Source organism: Pyrus communis, chromosome 3 (assembly GCF_041283825.1).
Source record: "Pyrus communis isolate YQ-2024b chromosome 3, ASM4128382v1, whole genome shotgun sequence".
NCBI classification, from domain to species: domain Eukaryota; kingdom Viridiplantae; phylum Streptophyta; class Magnoliopsida; order Rosales; family Rosaceae; genus Pyrus; species Pyrus communis.
In genome coordinates this window covers 8516121-8537027 of record NC_142567.1, presented here as the reverse complement: position 1 = coordinate 8537027, position 20907 = coordinate 8516121, and the positions used below count along the sequence as shown (strand labels likewise).

Below are 20907 nucleotides of genomic sequence, written 5' to 3'. Positions count from 1 at the left end.
TTAATGAGTTCGCTGAATCTAGCAATGATGCATGTATCAGTAATTATTAAGAGGGGGTTAGAGTTTTTATAAATAAGAGTATTTTGCATTCTAGAGGAGATGAAGTTTATGATGAATTGAATGGAATATTGAGTGCAGTTTGAGAGAGTTTTCTCATTCTTGTTCTTGTTCTATCAACTCCGATATTCCAACGAAATTAACGAGGTATAGACACCCGTACAATCATTGGCCATTCTCGTGCAAAGAATCAACAAAGTTCGTGTGGTAAATGATGAGTCAATATTATATTATATATTTTACCTTGTTCTTAGTATTAATTTATTAGTTATTTTGGTAGAATTTTGATACTTTGTTATGTATTTTCAATATAGGACATTCGACTTCCTCTGGAGCAAAAAGTGATCAAACAGATGAATTTTGCTGTGATTCCAATTGGAGGATGTTCGTGTGCCTTTCAAGATGATTGTGTCAAAATTCCAAATTTTTCTACCAAGCTGTTTGATCGTGGCGATGAAATAAAGGCCCAGCGCGCAGCTTTCCCAGATTGATGTTTCTGGACGTTTTGGGCATTTTGGAGGTCAAGATGGCGTACTTTGAGGAAGATTCCTTCTGATAATTTGTAGGGGACGTCTTCAGCTTTCTAAAGAGACCTTTGGGACCAAATCGGAGTTGATTTGGTCAGTCAAAAGTGTGATTTTCTGAGAACTCCGAATTCTAGTTCAAATAGGAAACCTTTTATTTTCTGTTTTATCATTTAATTATGTTTCCTAGTTTTATACTAAAACCTTTTCAAGGTAGGGTTTTATTTTCTAGTAGTATAAATAAGACTTCTTTGCCATTAGAAGAGAGTGATGCGAGATTTATACGCACACAAACTAAACCCTATTTGTGACAATTGTAGTAATGATGTAAGTAGGGATCGTTCTAACCGGGGATTAACTAGGGGTGCTAAACACTTGACTCAAATAAATAAAACTAACTTTTAAAACACTAAGACAAACCAAAAGACTCAAAACAAGTTCAAAAGACTCCAAATACTTAAAAACATAAAATAAGATAGATTTGAACGACTAAGACTTTAACAAAATATGGGGGGGGGGGGAATTGAGTTGTTTTTGACGAGATTAAATTAAATGGACAGATTATAATTAAGGGCAAAATGTAAATATGAATGCGATGAAAAATATGGATGATGGAATAGCTTAAGGGGTTCTTCTCCACACATGTCACACTTGCAATACAAGATCGATTCTCAGTTGGTCTTTCGATAAATTATGAAACTCAACACCCTAGGTTAATTAGGTCCGCTTAAATTAACCGTCAAGTTCTCCTTAAGTTAATGAATTGGATGGGTTTGCACAACGCAATTCACAACATTCTCCAAAAGTCCTTTACGTGAAAAGCACAATAAAGATACAATCAAAGATCATTAAGCATCATGAAAACTATAAGTGTTGACGAGGCATTCGTTACTATGAAAAGCATGAAACTAGTGCCAAGAATTCATTTAACGCGATTGTTTATAAGCAACCTCCACTACTTGTGAATATAAGTTCATAACGATTAGGTGAAACTCACTTATATTCTAGCGTCATATTTATGCATGAAAATTAAGCGTGCACTCTCAATAAACATACATAAATAAGTTATCAATCAAACGGTTAAACAAATTGAATCCACAACTTATGAAATTCCAACCAAAGGTAATCAATTCATATTGCAAGCATAAACATAGTTTCGAATCACCCCCTAGCTAAAGGGGTTTTAGTTCCTCATACTTACAAGACAAAGAGAATTGAATTTAAACATTGAAATCAAAGAAACACCTAAACATTCCAACAACTCAAACTTGAATTGTATGAACGTTTAGGCCCTCTTCTCTTCCTCTTTGTTGTAGCACAAGGTCTAAGGAAATGTTTAGGGCTTTAGGTGTATGTGGAATGGAGTGGGGAATGGTTGCAATGAAGAGAAAATATGCAGAAAATGGAAGGGATATGCACGGCAAAGAATGGGATTTTGTGATGGTGTGTTGTGTGATTGTTTTGTGGTGAATTGGAATGAATTGTATGAATGCATTGCATGGTTTTATAGGGAGAGAATGGATGGGAGAGCATGTTAATGGCAGCTAGGATGAATGATTAAAGGGGTTGCTAGGTTGGAAATGATTAAAGAGTGAGGGGATGTATGTGAAAAACAGCTAGGAAAAGTTGGTGGAATGCTGGAATTGCTAAGGGATGCACGGCATGGGTGGTTTGGTGTGCATGTGGCTGATTTGTTTGTTGGGAAAGCTTGTGAGTGAATGATTAAAGATGCATGTGGATGAATTATACAATGGGAAAGTATGTGATTGACAACTAGGGTGAATGGTGGCTGCAATGATGAAGTGTGATGGCTGAAAATGGCAAGGGAAGGCACGGCAATGGGTTGGTTTGTATGGCTGTTTTGTGTTGTGAATTATGATGAATGCATGTGGATTAAAGAAGAATATGGAAGTGAATAAATCATAATAGGGCTGCAAGTTTAAAGGGCTAGGGTTTAAGTACATAAAATGGGCCTAAAATAGGGTGGTTTGCATGGCAAGGGAATGGTGTTATATGGTTAAGCCCATGGCAAGGTTGTGTAATTGGGTTAGGGCCATTGTTTTGTGTCCTCAAGTGCATACAAGGCCTTCAATTTCATCCAACATTTTGGCTCCAAGCCTAAGCTATCCATCCTTAGCCCAATAGTGCTCCAAAAGGCCCCTAAATGCACTTCTTTGCTCCTTAAGCCCTTAGAACCTGAAAACACACAAAAGAAGCATAAAGGACTAAAATAACTAAAGAAACATAACGTAAAAGTACGAGAACAAGCCATTTAAGTCGCATGAATATGCTCCTATCAAATTCCCCCACACTTAGCTTTTGCTAGTCCTCGAGCAAAACAGAAAAATCAAAACAAAACAAAACGAAACAAAACAAACCAAAGACAATCTTAAACCTTCCAACGTTGCCTCAGGGATTTCCAATGCACATGACATGTTAAAAATCATTACTCACATAGATTTTAATCATCCTTACACTTAAGTACATACTTAATCATAGTCACCACATATTAGTTCACAATTAAGCATTTAAAACCATGTTTTGAATGTAGTAACATGCCTTAGAGAATTTGCTCAATTCCTTACAAGATATGCACTCAATTTTCACTCAGATTTTCTGACTACACACCCTAAACTAGTTATATGTGAGAAGATTGATGTAAACATGAAAACGAACACTCACATATATGTATCACAAAGAAAGCAATTTCTGGAGTTTAATAAGCATGTTTAGGTATGATCTCATGAATGGAATGCTCCTACTTAGATGCGAGAACCAGTGACACCATATGCTCATACCAAGTTCAAACTCCACAAATTGAAACACATAACACTCAAGATTGAAGTCATGGGTTATACTGGGGCTTGGGGTGTTTGGATAACAAAGAAAGATAGGGATAAACAAAAGTTCTTTGAGCAATAGTGAGCAAAGTAATGAATTAGGCACTTAGAATTTCCTTTAGAGCGCAGAAAACAACTTTTAGACAAATAGGGGAGATTCAAACAACTCTTATTTTTCTTTTCTTTTTCATGACTTGTTTTTTTTTTCTTTTCTAGCCGTGCCTATGGCACAACAACTCTCATCAATAATCCTTCCCCCACACTTATTTTCTGCAACATATTAATCAAAAGGAATTCATTTTCCGTCATGCTTACTATGCTTCAAGAACAAGGGTACGGATGGTCCTAATCTAGGCTAGGTGAGGATGATATGGGTTAACAAAGAACATGGGCTAAACAAGGCTCAACGGGGTTAACTTAAACATATAAAGAAGTAGGATACACGGCAATTTGGCTTAGGTGGTGGTCACTACACAACTTCTTCTTGAATATGTGTTATGTAAATCAATTAACATGCTTTGAATGAAATGGGCATGAGTTCTAGCATTTGGAACTATATGATGAAACGCCTTCTAAGTAGTAACCAAGCAAAGAATAATGAGACCATGCAACGACTTTAGAAAACAATAATGCACAGATTTTAACTCTCCAAATAACGTTTAGGCTCAAGTCTCACAAGGTTGTAGCGTTTGTTTGAGTTCCTTCCTTCAAGCATGTTACAAAAACGAATTTTTCTTTTATGATTGCATGTGAAGTCATACATTATAACCATAACCAAGCATATACCAAGAGTAAATCAAACTTTCATCCATGTTTATAACTCTCTTTAACAGCCATGCAATTACAAAACAAATCCTCATCATTGTGTTGGAAGGTACCCTAAGACACAAACACACAAAAACGACTCAAAACACTCTTTTTAGGCTTTTCAAAACATGTTTTTCAAATTTTTATGTGATTTTCGGGGTTTTAAGTCAACACACACTAAAACACTCTAAAATAGCTTAAATACACTTTAAAAACAGTGGGAAACAAGTTTAGACATGTTAGGTGGTAATACCCTACGAATTTCATGCAAAAATATCTCAAAACAGAATGTTACCCCCCCCCACACACTTAAACTAAACATTGTCCTCAATGTTCTAGACACAATTGAACACATTACACATAACATAAAGTAAGCAACAAAGGAAAGGGTTTAGGGACGCAAATCTGAGTGTAGAGCGATTCCCAAGTTCTTCCTTTGTTGATTGCATGGGTTGCCTCCCAAGTAGCGCTTTCTTTTACGTCTTGCAGCCGGACGATGCCACATTGATCAACCTTCATGGGAACCCACGGCATAGTGGGTAGTCTCCTCCACATCATGTTCTACAAAGCTCTCGTAGTAAGGCTTCAATTGATGCCCATTCACCTTGAACTCTTGACCTGTTTTGAAACTACGAACTTGGACTGCACCATGAGGAAAAACATTAGTAATAACAAAGGGTCCAATCCAACGTGAACGTAACTTACCCGGAAATAGACGAAGACGAGAATTAAATAACAACACTTTCTGTCCAACAGAGAAGGACTTGGTGCGAATCATCTTGTCATGAAAGGCCTTTGTCTTTTCCTTGTAAATTCGGGCATTCTCGTAAGCTTCATTCCGTATCTCCTCAAGTTCATTCAATTGAAGCTTACGATGAATTCCCGCCTTATCTACATCCATGTTGAACTTCCTCACGGCCCAATGAGCCTTGTGCTCCAACTCCACAGGTAAGTGACATGATTTGCCATAAACAAGCCGAAAGGGGGACATTCCTATGGGTGTTTTGTAGGCAGTCCTATAAGCCCACAATGCATCCTCTAACCTCAAGCTCCAATCTTTTCTTGATGGGCCAACCGTCTTCTCAAGAATCTGTTTTATCTCGCGATTCGACACCTCAGCTTGCCCGCTTGTTTGAGGATGATAAGGTGTCGACACCCTATGCGTAACTTTGTACTTCTTGAGCAGTGCTTCGATTGTGCGATTACAAAAATGTGAACCTCCATCACTTATAAGGACTCGAGGCATTCCAAACCTAGCAAAAATGTTAGACTTCACAAAATCTGCAACCACTTTGGAATCGTTAGTACGGGTGGCTTTTGCTTCCACCCATTTGGAAACATAATCCACTGCCAACAAGATATAGAGAAAACCATGTGAGGAAGGAAAAGGACCCATAAAATCAATGCCCCACACATCAAATATTTCAACAGAAAGTATAGGGTTTTGTGGCATTTGATCCTTAACACTTGTATTACCCATTCATTGACAACGATCACATGTAAGGCAAAATGTCCTAGCATCCCTAAAAATGCTTGGCCAATAAAACCCACATTCTAAGACTTTAAGGGCAGTGCGTTGGGTGCCAAAATGTCCCCCACATGCATATGAATGACAGAATGTTAAAATAGATTGAAACTCAGATTCATTCACACAACGTCTTACAATCTGATCGGGACAAAATTTCCAAAGGTATGGGTCATCCCAAACATAAAACCTAGCATCCTTTTTAAGCTTATCACGTTGATTCCTATTAAGTGTGCTAGGGATATCTTTAGACACCAAAAAGTTCACCAAATCTGCATACCAAGGCTCACTTACCTGGATAGACATTAATTGCTCATCGGGGAAGGTTTCAGAAATTGGCAATGCTTCCTCATGTACCATTCGACTTAGGTGGTCAACTACCACGTTCTCCACGCCCTTCTTATCCCGAATCTCAATGTCAAACTCTTGTAGAAGCAATATCCAACGAATTAGTCTAGGCTTGGCCTCCTTTTTCGTGAGCAAATACTTGAGAGCTGCATGATCCGTAAAAATAATAACTTTAGTACCAAGTAAGTAGGATCGGAACTTATCTAATGCAAATACCACAGCAAGTAATTCTTTTTCAATGGTTGAGTAATTTAATTGAGCATCATTTAGTGTCCTAGATGCATAATAAATAACATGAGGTTGTTTGTTCTTTCGCTGCCCCAAAACAGCACCAATCGCATAGTCCGAAGCATCGCACATCAACTCGAATGGAAGGCTCCAATCTGGAGGTGTGATAATGGGAGCCGAAGTGAGAGCCTCTTTTAAGTGCTTGAATGCCGTGGAGAATGCATCATCAAACTCGAAAACCACCTCTTTTTGAAGTAATCGGCATAGTGGTTGCGCAATCTTGGAGAAATCCTTTATGAAACGCCTATAAAAACCTGCGTGACCAAGAAATGAACGAACCTCTCTAACCGAAGTTGGAGAGGGTAAGTGACGAACAAGGTCCACCTTAGATTTATCCACTTCAATGCCTTTTTCAGAAATAATATGTCCTAGAACAATACCTTTCTTAACCATGAAGTGACATTTTTCCCAATTAAGCACAAGATTCGTTTCAACACAACGTTTCAAAATTAAGGTCAGATTATTCAAGCAATGATCGAATGAATTACCAAACACGCTAAAATCATCCATGAATATCTCAATAATCTTCTCCACATAATCAGAAAATATACTCACCATGCATCGTTGAAATGTCGCAGGGGCATTGCACAACCCAAATGGCATACGCCTGTATGCAAAGGTGCCAAAGGGGCACGTGAAAGTTGTCTTTTCCTGGTCCTCTGGAGCTATCACAATTTGGTTATATCCGGAATATCCATCAAGAAAGCAATAAAATTTATAACCGGCTAACCTTTCTAGCATTTGGTCCAGGAATGGCAATGGAAAATGATCCTTCCTTGTCATGGCATTTAACTTCCTGTAATCAATACAAACACGCCAACCTGTCACAACACGAGTGGGTACAAGCTCTTGTTCTTCATTCTTCACCATTGTGATTCCGGACTTCTTTGGAACAACCTGCACGGGTGACACCCAACGACTATCAGAAATAGGATATATAACACCACAATCAAGCAATTTTATAATTTCCTTTTTTACTACTTCCAACATGGGTGGATTAAGGCGACGTTGAGCTTCACGAGATGGCTTGGCTCCCTCCTCCAAAAGGATGCGATGCATGCATGTGGTGGGACTAATTCCTTTGATATCCGCCAAGGTCCATCCAATGGCAGATTTGTGCTCCTTTAACACCCTTATCAACTTGTCTTCTTCTTGGGCCGTGAGTGAGCTAGTAATGATGACAGGTAGTGTTTGATCTTCTCCCAAGAAAACATACTTCAAGTGACTAGGTAATGGCTTTAACTCAAGTGTAGATGGCTGCACAATTGATGGAAGTAACTTGTTAGTCAAAACCGAATCTAAAATTGAGAGTGGAGACTTACCAGAGTGTGAGGGCAATGACTCAAGGGCCGCGACCATTTCAAGCACTTCACTACAAGGGGGTACGGCAATATGGTCAGATTGCATGCCGTGGGTTGCAAGAATGCCCCCACCTTCATTTGTTGCTCCTATGCCGTGCACTAAGGCTACCTCGAGTGCATCTTCATTCATTTGATCCAAATGCATCTGTGCCAACGAATCCACAATGTCAATAGCAAAACAAGAATGGTCCTCAATTGGATATTTAATGGTTTCAGAAAGATTAAAATTAATAATGTCCCCATCAAACTCCATGGTTAATGTTCCCGTATACACATCTATCTTTGTTCTCGCTGTTTTCATGAATGGACAGCCTAGCAAGATTGGCAATGATGGAGCATGGCTCGAATCCTCCATTTCTAAGACATAAAAATCTGCTGGAAAGATAAGATGATTGACCTGCACTAAAACATCCTCAAGGACTCCCTTGGGATAAGCGTTAGAACGATCGGCCAATTGAATTATAATGCCATCTTGTTTTAAATCACCAAGGTTCATAGATGCATAAATGGAATATGGCATGACATTAATAGAAGCGCCTAAATCTAACATGCATTGTTCAAATCTAGTGTTTCCAATTGTGCATGGAATAGTAAAGCTCCCTGGATCCTTACACTTTGGAGGTAACTTTCGTTGCAAAACTGCGGATACATTTTCACTTACTTTCACAACTTCTTTGTTTGAAATTCTTTTCCTAGTTGTGCATAACTTTTTTAAAAACTTTGCATACCTGGGCACTTGCTTAATGGCATCAAGTAAAGGAATGTTTACTTGGACTTTTCGAAAGGTATCCAAAATGTCCTTTTCGCTTTCTTCCTTCTTTGATTGTTCAAATCTGCGAGGGAAAGGAACATTGGGCAGATTAGTGTTCGAAATCACAACATTTGGGACAACATTACCTGAGATGGACGGATGGGAAGGCTTAGATGGTTACGGCTTGGGTGGTGCTACACTTGCCGTGGGGTAAGATTGCTCATCTTCCTTGTTTTGGGAAGATTCCTGTGCTTTGCTTCCCACTTCTTTTCCACTTCTTAGGGTGATAGCTTTTGCAGATTCGAAACCACCCTTTGGATTGACCACTGTAGTGCTTGGTAACTTACCATTTTCACGAAATTGTCCCAAAAATTCGGCCATTTGTCCCATTTGCTTCTTTAGCTCATTAACCTCCTTTGCTTGGTTCTGCATTCCCTGTGCCATTGTGGTTAATAATTGATATGTTTTATCATCATTCATAGACGTACCTGAGTTGGTTTGGGATGATTGTGCTTGAGGAGGTGGTTGAGGTGCCATTGGCCTTGGAAAGAAACCCGGGGGTTGTCGGAATCCACTTTGTTGGGCAGGTTGTTGTGCATCTCTCCATCTGAAATTTGGGTGGTCTCTCCAACCTGGATTATATGTGTTAGAATATGGATCGTTCCTCTGTTGGTTTTGATTCCCATAGCCCATGGCATTGGCAGATTCCCACCCTCCGTTCTCAATTAATTAAGGGCATTGATCAGATTGGTGTCCTTGAATGGAGCATACACCACAAATTGTAGCTCCTTGCGCTTTGGGGCCCTCCACAAACTGCGACAACATAGATGTAAGGTTAGCCATTTGGGATTGTAACTCAGAAATAGAACTTACCTCATTTACATGATGTGGCCGTGGGGTGTCTCTCTGCCCAACACCTTCATATTGTTGTGCATTGAGTGCTCGATTAGCAATGAGAGTTTTGGCATCCCTAGGTGTCTTGTCCACTAGAGCTCCTCCCGCGGATGCATCCAACATTTGCCGTTCAAGTGGTAGAAGACCTTCGTAAAAATATTGAAGAAGTAGCTCCTCCTTCATTTGGTGTTGTGGACATGAAGCAACAAGAGTTTTAAAACGTTCATAATAAGTTGGAAAAGATTCACCTTGGCTTTGCTGAATTCCACTAATCTTCTTGCGAAGAAGAATGACTCGTGATGTCGGAAAGAACTTCTCCAAGAAGGCTCGCTTCATACTCTCCCATGATGTGACAGTTCCGGGAGCCAACTCATACAACCAATCTTTGGCCTTCTCCAACAATGAAAAAGGAAAAGCCTTCATCTTCAATATGTTGCTGTCCACGTTCACCGGTGTCATACTTGAGCATACGACTTCGAACTCCTTTAAATGCTTATTGGGGTCCTCCATTGATAACCCATGGAACTTGGGTATATGATGTAACAAACTGGACTTCAACTGAAACTCATCGGTTTTCTCAGGGGCTGCATTGGGGTATTGGATGCAAAGAGGGGCTGCATTGGCCAAACCCGAGGCAGAAAGCTCTTTGATGGTTCGATTGTCCACTGCCATGGTTGGTACTTCCTCTTTAACCCAATCTGTGGCTTCCTCTTCAACTTCAGGTTCGGGACTAGGAGGATTAGACTCTTGCAATTTCTTGTTCCTTCTCAAAGTCCTCTCGAAATCGCCGTCAAAGTCGGAGATATGCTCACGAACAGGTTGTGAGCTACGGGTCATAAACTAGTACCTACACCCAAGAGTAAACAAGATAAGTAACCAACTTAATAGACTCGGCACAAAAACAAAACACATACACACGGTGCAAAAATTAAAACAAAACAGAAACTAAACAATTTAAACAAGACTCAAGACAAGGGATTAGCAACTTTGCTAATCCCCGGCAACGGCGCCAAAATTTGATGCGAGATTTATACGCACACAAACTAAACCCTATTTGTGACAATTGTAGTAATGATGTAAGTAGGGATCGTTCTAACCGGGGATTAACTAGGGGTGCTAAACACTTGACTCAAATAAATAAAACTAACTTTTAAAACACTAAGACAAACCAAAAGACTCAAAACAAGTTCAAAAGACTCCAAATACTTAAAAACATAAAATAAGATAAATTTGAACGACTAAGACTTTAACAAAATATGGGGGGGGGGGGAATTGAGTTGTTTTTGACGAGATTAAATTAAATGGACAGATTATAATTAAGGGCAAAATGTAAATATGAATGCGATGAAAAATATGGATGATGGAATAGCTTAAGGGGTTCTTCTCCTCACATGTCACACTTGCAATACAAGATCGATTCTCAGTTGGTCTTTCGATAAATTATGAAACTCAACACCCTAGGTTAATTAGGTCCGCTTAAATTAACCGTCATGTTCTCCTTAAGTTAATGAATTGGATGGGTTTGCACAACGCAATTCACAACATTCTCCAAAAGTCCTTTACGTGAAAAGCACAATAAAGATACAATCAAAGATCATTAAGCATCATGAAAACTATAAGTGTTGACGAGGCATTCGTTACTATGAAAAGCATGAAACTAGTGCCAAGAATTCATTTAACGCGATTGTTTATAAGCAACCTCCACTACTTGTGAATATAAGTTCATAACGATTAGGTGAAACTCACTTATATTCTAGCGTCATATTTATGCATGAAAATTAAGCGTGCACTCTCAATAAACATACATAAATAAGTTATCAATCAAACGGTTAAACAAATTGAATCCACAACTTATGAAATTTCAACCAAAGGTAATCAATTCATATTGCAAGCATAAACATAGTTTCGAATCACCCCCTAGCTAAAGGGGTTTTAGTTCCTCATACTTACAAGACAAAGAGAATTGAATTTAAACATTGAAATCAAAGAAACACCTAAACATTCCAACAACTCAAACTTGAATTGTATGAACGTTTAGGCCCTCTTCTCTTCCTCTTTGTTGTAGCACAAGGTCTAAGGAAATGTTTAGGGCTTTAGGTGTATGTGGAATGGAGTGGGGAATGGTTGCAATGAAGAGAAAATATGCAGAAAATGGAAGGGATATGCACGGCAAAGAATGGGATTTTGTGATGGTGTGTTGTGTGATTGTTTTGTGGTGAATTGGAATGAATTGTATGAATGCATTGCATGGTTTTATAGGGAGAGAATGGATGGGAGAGCATGTTAATGGCAGCTAGGATGAATGATTAAAGGGGTTGCTAGGTTGGAAATGATTAAAGAGTGAGGGGATGCATGTGAAAAACAGCTAGGAAAAGTTGGTGGAATGCTGGAATTGCTAAGGGATGCACGGCATGGGTGGTTTGGTGTGCATGTGGCTGATTTGTTTGTTGGGAAAGCTTGTGAGTGAATGATTAATGATGCATGTGGATGAATTATACAATGGGAAAGTATGTGATTGACAACTAGGGTGAATGGTGGCTGCAATGATGAAGTGTGATGGCTGAAAATGGCAAGGGAAGGCACGGCAATGGGTTGGTTTGTATGGCTGTTTTGTGTTGTGAATTATGATGAATGCATGTGGATTAAAGAAGAATATGGAAGTGAATAAATCATAATAGGGCTGCAAGTTTAAAGGGCTAGGGTTTAAGTACATAAAATGGGCCTAAAATAGGGTGGTTTGCATGGCAAGGGAATGGTGTTATATGGTTAAGCCCATGGCAAGGTTGTGTAATTGGGTTAGGGCCATTGTTTTGTGTCCTCAAGTGCATACAAGGCCTTCAATTTCATCCAACATTTTGGCTCCAAGCCTAAACTATCCATCCTTAGCCCAATAGTGCTCCAAAAGGCCCCTAAATGCACTTCTTTGCTCCTTAAGCCCTTAGAACCTGAAAACACACAAAAGAAGCATAAAGGACTAAAATAACTAAAGAAACATAACGTAAAAGTACGAGAACAAGCCATTTAAGTCGCATGAATATGCTCCTATCAGAGGGGGGGAGAACGTAATACTTTGGCTTTGGAGAGCTTTTAACGATTCAAGTTTATTTTTAAATTGTTTTCTATCCATATTCTTAATAATATTTTGTTTTATGGTTGTTAGTAACTAGTTTCATTTGCTAGGGTAAGGTCACGAGCCTTAGCAAGAATATGTAGTTTCTTTTTAATTTACTTATGATATTATGCATGCAAGTTTTGAATTATTAATCACTGTGCTTTAAACTATCTATTTGTCTTAGTGATTCGCGACCATTAGGATATTTAGAAAAGTAATTTGATGCAATTTTGGCAGAGGGCTGTCCCTAAAATTGGCGCTGGCTTCTTGTGGTTAATATGTGTAACTACTTAGGATGGACGACACGTCTTAGGAGTTATATGGTTTTTCAAAAGGTTTTCACAAAACTTAATGAGTCTTGCATGTTCACATTCGATATGGACGCCACGGACGGGTTGCATGTTAGATATACATTATATGTTAGGGGTTTCAAGTAGGGCATACTTTAGGAAAACCTAACCTTCAAAATATGCATATGTAATTCATAAAGAATTAGAAGAACTATGTAGGATTGTTAGGGTGACGGCTGAACCTTTGGTTTTACAAATTGACTTTCTTTAAATTGTTCTCTAGTTAATTTCTTTAATTGTTTTATTTTAAAATTCGTTTTTAATATTTTAGGTTATTAAATCAAGCTTTTCTAAACTTTGTTTTCAAATAATTAATTAAGATTTGGTTTTAACATAAATTATTCATTCAATCCCTGTGGAGAATGACCTTGCTTGAGCTGCTATACTACGACAACCTTGTACTCTTGCAAGTATTTTTAAGTGGTTTTATCCCTACTTTTGCAGGTGGTAAAACCTCTATCAGTAAACTTCTTGGTAAATCAACAAGAGGTTTAGGATTTGTGAAGTTTTGTATTGTCCTTGACAATCAATGAATCTGCAAGGAAAAGTTACGAAGTTCGTGTGTCTTTGTTTAACATGCATTCTTCATTCGAGGATCAGTATCTGGATTTAGTAATCAACTCATTCACGTTTTGCTCGCTGCATCAGTTGGCATCAGAACCTAGGCCCATCAAGCCACTAAGAAGGGGACGTGGCGGAAGGGGTCTGGGACAATGAACCAACCATGATGATGTGTATGAGAGAGAAGATATTGGGCAATTAGCACAACAGGTTGAACGACTTACGCAACAAATGGAGACTTTGCTTGCTCGACAATGGGACGAAGAAGAAGAAGACTATGATGAGAACACAAACCTATGGGACCATGATTTTTCAAGGCTGGAGTAAGGCTGATCCGAATACTGTTAGCTTAGAAGTCCAATCATGAACTCACCAGCTCCGGGCAAAGCTATATCAGACAAAGTAGGATGCCACCATCACTCTATTCGTGAGAAATAGGCGGAGTCTTAACGACTTTGCTGGATGACCATTCTTGTTCCACAAAACACACGATCTAATCCGGATATGGACGCAATCAAATCCTATAAGTCTTGAGATCCCTACAATCTAGGGATAGACGTAGGTCGCAAGTAATCATAACTCCTAAGAGGAAGCAATATCTACTTACTAGATATCCTTTAGAATTCTCCTGGCTTAGAATGAGGATTCTATCATAAAATAGTCTCTCTCTCCACGGTATAAATGCACCCATCTAGGGTTCGTGTATGGTAATGCAATCTATACACTTGAATTCTATTACCCACTACTTGAGTCTAAAATTATTCACTAACTTGAACATCAGAGAGCCTTTGATAGGCGCACACACACCCCCCCCCCCCCAACAGGAGGTCTTAAGCATCCTTACAGGTTGTTTATTGTTTTGCAAGTTGCTCGAGTTTGTGCTCAACCGCCACTCACAGAGGTGCATAGATTTAGTTCTAACAATTGGTGCTTTCATTCAGAGAACCCATATTGTTGTTGATGTGAAAGTAACATTTTAGCTTAACTAAGTTTTTCTTGTCATTTAACTAAACTATGTCTAAAACTACTATTTAGACAATGAATTTGCATAAAAGGAGGGTGCCATATGATTCAGAACATTGAAAAACCTTAAACAGGTCTCAGGCGACGTGGTCTGAGATTAAAATACAAATTTTAAGCTACAAGTTGTAACAATAACCTTTTTGACAAAGCTAAATGAATCATTATAATGAAAAATTAACCAAACTAAATTGGAGTTCGATCTCCGCATGAAGGGTGTCCACAGTTGCTGATAATTAGAATAGTTGTCAATTTGCAGCCTTAATGTATACACATGCCATTTAGTTAATCACTTTTTACTTGCAATTCATTGAAGAACAATAAGTTCTCCAATGACTTCATTTACGGCTTTCATCATCTCGTTCCCAACATACCCATCATCCTTCCAATAAAAAAGGTGCATCACTTTGTTCAAGTTCCAAAACAAATCCTTGCAAGCTCTTGGAACTACGCTACCCTTCTCCAGCAAAACAACTCTTAGCAGTTCTCTCGTCTCACTTGTTATAACGTTCTTAATATCATTGATCGCATCTTCCTCAGATACAGTACCACCACCATGAATTGTGGCCAACGATACAGCATTTAACTTTCCTTCCGCTAATTCTCTCTACAAAATATATTATTTGAGTTGTAAGTTAGTCCAAAACCAAACCAACAATGTTAGATGGTATATTATTCTAGCTCATAAGCGTATACTGGCGAGGTTGTCTACCTTAAAGCTTTGGACATCATTGAGAAGACGCCCACAAGTGCTCATAAGCGTGAACAGATACTGGAGTTCAGAATTTCCTACAACCTCCTCTGAAAGTTTAGGCCCAACAAAATAGAGAGCTGGGAGGACAATTGGTCCCAAGGCAAATGATGTTCCTGCATTTGCCATATATTCATCCATTGTTGGCACGGACTTGTTTCTCGACCACTCAGCTTCTTTTAACATAGAGTTCAGGCAATCCAACCACTGAAAAACATACAACAGAAAGTTAAAATGTCAAAATTAGTTACTGTTAAAAGGGTTTCATGATATTCTAAGATACTTCATTAAAGTGAAGGACCTGAAAGTTTTTTTCTGGTGCTCAGGAAGTCCTAATCAGTAATGCTATCAAAACCAAAACTAAAACACTTTATCTTACAATCTTAATTACGTGGGTTGTTACATTACGTCCTTGCAAGTTGAACGCTTTTACTCCAATCTCACTAATTGTGTACCTAAGTGCTGAAAATATGATTTCAACGTGCTTAGAACAACAATCAACACTTGCATCTACGTCCCACCTGCGGTTGAATAAAAGGAACACTATGATAACCATAACAAGAAGTGATTCATTAACAACAGATCGAGTGGAAACGGAAAAGGAATCACATACTTCTCGACCATTTGTATAAGGTTTATTAGTTCCTCTTCCGAACCATCAATGTCAAAGAAATCATCAACCACAGTTGTGAGAAATGCATTTTTGGCCCATGACATGCGAGCATCTGATAGTTCCGGAGGGAAAAGGTCTGCAGCAGCAGAGAGGTAGCAGTATGCTTGCTTCTGCCGAGCAAACTTTAGCTTGTCTAATCTGTGCTCAACAACCCACCTGCTTCCATGGACCAAATTCCAGAATTCAGAAAAGAAAGAAAAGTAAACTAAAAGAGAAAGAACATGCTACTTTGCATTGCACTCACCTTTCAAGATGGTTGAACTCTTTACGATGTATAGATTGGCAAATGTTATAGTCTTCCACTGCCAGTTCGAGGAAATCTTCATGTCCAATATTCAAAGAGCTAATGAAAACAATGCAGTCCCTCATAATAATTCAGCAGAAAATATCTTCTTAAAAAACAGGAAACTGAACGCGTGGGAAATCAGTTGTAGTAGAAACTTTGTAACATGAGGGTTATGGTCATGATGTGGGTTATGGTTATGACGAAGGTTGAAAGATTGCTTCAAAGCGCGAGGAAATATGCTATCTTTCAGACTTTATTTGCTCCCACATCTAGAGTGCAAAGGGGATCTTCGAATAAGCCTTGTGGATACTATGAATCCTGGCCTTATGCCTATTATTTATCAAAGTTTTGCACACTTTTAAGACAAACCCCAAACACTCACAGAGAGAGACATGAATGCTCAAGATTTAACTAGAAACCAACTGCAGATTTTAGTTTCTTGAGGCTTTTGTATAAGAAAATAATATATAAGTGGAGGAGCCTTTGTTTGGAATATTGACGAAGAGAAAGAATGATTATTCCGGATATTCACAAATATGTGCAGACTGCCTCTATTTATAGTGGTTGAAGCATCTCTTCAGACATGACTCTTGTTCAAGAGTTGTCAGGTGTTGGATATTAATAATAGCCGTTATTAATTTAATAACCAAGAAATACATCTCTTGCATGATTCCAATTGGTGGCTGCCATGCAAACCAAGCAGTGGTTACCGACAAACTGTTCAAGTTTTAATTCAAAAACATGGCAACCGTTTTTGGACAACAAACCCACTGCTTCTACTTTATATTGTTGAAAATATAGGAGGTTCACCTATACGAAGATTTCAGAATCCTTGTACCATCTGTGTTGTAATGTTTTATAGCTCTCTTGGTTGATAACCGTCCCAAATTTGCATGGTAAGGGGATTTAAGAGCATGATCCACCTGAAAACAATCAGAAATTGCATATAGAGCATAATATTTTTGGGATTGAAGAAAACATCAGCAAATCTAAGAGACTTATCATATGTACGAAATTACCTCTAGGGCAATGTGCTTATTCGGTCTATGAGGCTGAATTAACATATTGGATAACTCTTCTTTCAGAAAATGACTTGTCCAGTAGTTTTGTTTCTCAAGAATTGACTCATCTGGATGTATGATGATTTCGGAAGCCTTAAACAATTCTAAGGCAGCACTAACGTCCTTCAAGTATCCTCCGTAGGAATTGAAGAAACAATCTTCGGAAAATTTTACTAACGGATCTACATAGACACCACATAAATCAGTTAGTTAATTTCTGGCAGTTGTCAACCCCAATTGGTGAAGACCAAGCTAGGCACCAATATTGAAAAATACCTGCAGAAATGTCATATCCATTAACACGTAAGAGTCGAAACGCCATTGCACAGGTGGCAGCATCTGAAAATATTTCTTCATCCCCCTGCAGCCATAATCTGCAGTTTCTCGGCTTATGTCATGCTCCGACATGAATGAGAACCAGTTCGCTATGTCACTAAACTTAATTTTTCGCTTAAGAATATACTCTTAGAACAATTGTGTTACAACAGAGCTGGTGTCTACATAAATATTTATAAGGGAAGTTTAGTTACCTGTATGTTTCATCGATTACGCTTCTAATTTCCTCCTTGAAATGTCGATCGATACCCAAACTTTCAAGGCTGGAAACCATAGAAAGACGAGCATATTTATCTAGAGGATATATCGTTGGAACTGAAAGTCAATAAAAATTAATCAATTAACTGTAGTGTACCCGTCTTCATGTAGTGATAATACACCTAGTTAGCTAGAAAACTAGTAAAATATATGGAGGGAGGAACCTGCATTCCCAAACTTGTCTAAGAGTCTACGGAGGTACTGAAGACAATCAGCATTCTTAGTGTGAGTAAAAGCAGCGGCTGTGGTTGATGGTGAATTAAACAAGGACCCATTCTTCCTTTGGTACTTCATAACCGTCTGCCAATCCTGCAACTCTGCATTTCCTTCCGAAATATAAGCTAAGAAGGCTCTCCAACCCTCTGAGTTGCTTCCATTTCCTCTAAAGGATAACATTTGGAAACAAGATAGATGTTGACTTTGAATAGTTTAGGATGCAATATAAAAAAAATAACCGTTTTTTAGAGCATAAGAACAGATTCAATTGTACACGTGTTTATCAATCCATATCTGAAGAAAGATATTTGTTATTTTACACCCTGGTGAAAGAACACTTTCCGAGTTTCTAATAAACCGACATCTATAGATTTGAGCTCAGGTGGCTTGAATAGCCAAGCCATGGCAACAATTAAAAACCCAAGAAAACGTCATACCTTTGAAGCTCAAAGTCTCTCATGTGGAAGATACTGGCCAGGGTTGATTCTCCAAGGGGAAGATTGATATTCAAATTCATTGCGGATTGTATCAAAGAAGGAAATATTATATCAAATCCAAGAGGAGATTGTTGCACTTCATCGGTAGCTGAAGATATATTTGACTCAATAAAACGCAGTCCTACAGGAATAAGGGAGAGGATCAGATGTTCATCATGGAACATTAATTATTAAAGGAGGAAATTTACTTAGCAAGAGCAACAGATGTGTATACCGTTGTTAATTAGCTCTTCACCAACACTCCATTGCTTTAGTGCAAGGATACATGCTAACGTAGATAAAAGAGCATCTTTCTTTAACAAAGGATGGAAATTTGGATGACCCCATGACCCGTCGTGGAGTTGATTACACAATAGCCAGTTGACACATTCAGGGAAAAAAGGGTCCTGAGAATTTGGAGAAGGGACCATTGCCACCCAAGCAGTATCGTACGAGGAAACAGAGAGATCAACCTTATTGAACATCTTCTTTATTCTTTGTTTAGTCACCTCAAAGTTCTGCTTAAGCTATAAGAAGTACATTTAATAATTTTAACAGCATAAAATAATGGTACAAAGGAAAATTGTGTTAATTCTAATGAATGCAGAATGGTTTGGTGGAATTTGGTTGTAATTCGGATGCAATTCGGATGTTTTATGGAAGATACAAGAAACTAGAAAATGTATGATACATAATAAGGGGAAATACTAATCCAGATATGCATTTATAGTCAACTATGGTGTCATAGGTGGTGTACAATTTTAGTTAAGGCGATGTGTTGGTTGGGTTAAAGACTCAACCTTACTCGCCGTACACACAAATTTTCAAGTTGTATTGGTTAAAAGCTCTAAAATTTGCAGCTGAGTTGCTCGTTTCCGGACTGTTGGTTATTGTGGATTGTTGATCATGCATGTTGTTAGTCATGCAATAAGACCAAATGTGCATGCCAAGGAAACATATGCATGTGGATTGTTGATCATGCACTAGGAACAGAAGTACATACCAACAAAACAGGTGCTTACGGATTGTTGATCATGCACTAAAAACATATGTGCGTAGTAGAACTGAAATATATCGCTGGAGTAGATCATATTAACGGACAAGTGCAGTACAATCAACGGCAAGCTGGGACCAATCAAGGTTCACGATCTGAATGGAGTAGGTTTGCGAATGTGATCTGGAGGGGTGGCAGGGTGGTCATGTTGACAAGAAAATGTGTTCACTGATTTCCAGGTGTAATTTCTTAGAGTATGTTTATTGTGGTTTAGAAAGGCTTAATGTGCCACTTGTCTTAAGCTCACATGCTGAGTGTGTGGAAGAAAGAAAAAAAATCTGTCACATTCTTTAATTTTGCAGATTCAATTCTTCTTCCTTCTTGCTTCCCATTCAATCCAAAGTTGTGTATAAATCAATAATGCTCTTTCATTCTTCTCCTTACACACACACAAACACGCGCGCACGCACAATCTGAATCAAACTCTAAGAGCATCCCAGTGTGGGGCTTTATATGGAGTTGAAAAAGTGATGGATATAGCCAATTTTAGAGCTCCGATTAATCTTTGGGGCTTTATAAAAGAATATCTCCCAATGATGAGCTATATCTTTCGGGCTCTATATGGGGTCATATATATATTTATTTATATAGTAATTTGATTAAGCGATGATTTTTTTTTTTTTTTTTTTTTTTGTGTTAACTTTTTTTAAGTTGATTTTTGGATATGCTATCTTAAATTTTTTTATGAACCCTTCAACCTAAAAATTTCAAATTGTGACAAAGTTAGATTTCATCACTTATGAATCATTCGTTGGATTAGATTTCCTTATCTCAATCTCAACTACGTCCTCTGAAATAATTTGATTCACTTATAATACAACAACTTACCTAGCACCAATTGGTAAATTAGTATCATACAGTTTTGAAAAAAATTATTTGAAAGTTTCACCCATCAATGCCCATGAACATTAAATCAATTTGAAATTTTAATTCTTATGGAATTTAAGACAATCATTAATAAGCCAAATTGCAAGAAAAATAAGTAAGATAAAAGAATTTAAAAAATAATAAAAGGAGAATATAAGTGTATTCGCAAGTGAGGGTAGAGTGATAGAATTTTGTTCATATGGGTTGCTACTTTTTTTTGTGGAACCCACTGTTTTTTAGGGCTAGATGTAGCCCAATTTTATACTACTCAAGACAGGAAGTTGTTAGTCCCAGTAGTAAATCTAGTCCTATGTTCTGGCTCATTAGGGATGAAATTTCTTGTTAAGGCTGAAAATGTGATAGCCTCGTGGAAGATAAAGCCCATTGGGGATGCTCTAACATGACCTCAGAGCCTAGTTGAGTCTGAAAATCTGGGCGTTTCAAGTTTGTGAGAATCACGAGTTGAATCAGAGCAATTTTCTCGTAGCTAC

General features: G+C 38.2%; 1 protein-coding gene and 1 pseudogene across 1 annotated transcript; both read right to left on the bottom strand.

The window, feature by feature from the left end:
• Positions 1-173: 173 nt before the first annotated feature.
• LOC148697859 (uncharacterized) lies at positions 174-10310 on the bottom strand (annotated as a pseudogene).
• A 4362-nt stretch (positions 10311-14672) lies between these two features.
• Positions 14673-18980, bottom strand: LOC137714471 (ent-kaurene synthase-like 1). The gene is made up of 12 exons (XM_068453680.2): positions 18731-18980; positions 18457-18637; positions 17968-18185; positions 17740-17860; positions 17486-17583; positions 17168-17391; positions 16959-17071; positions 16107-16205; positions 15803-16018; positions 15569-15710; positions 15151-15396; positions 14673-15045 (listed from the first exon to the last, which is right to left on the bottom strand). Exons 1-12 carry the CDS (start codon positions 18978-18980, stop codon positions 14746-14748), a joined length of 2208 nt encoding a protein of 735 aa, XP_068309781.2. The 3' UTR covers positions 14673-14745.
• Positions 18981-20907: the final 1927 nt, after the last annotated feature.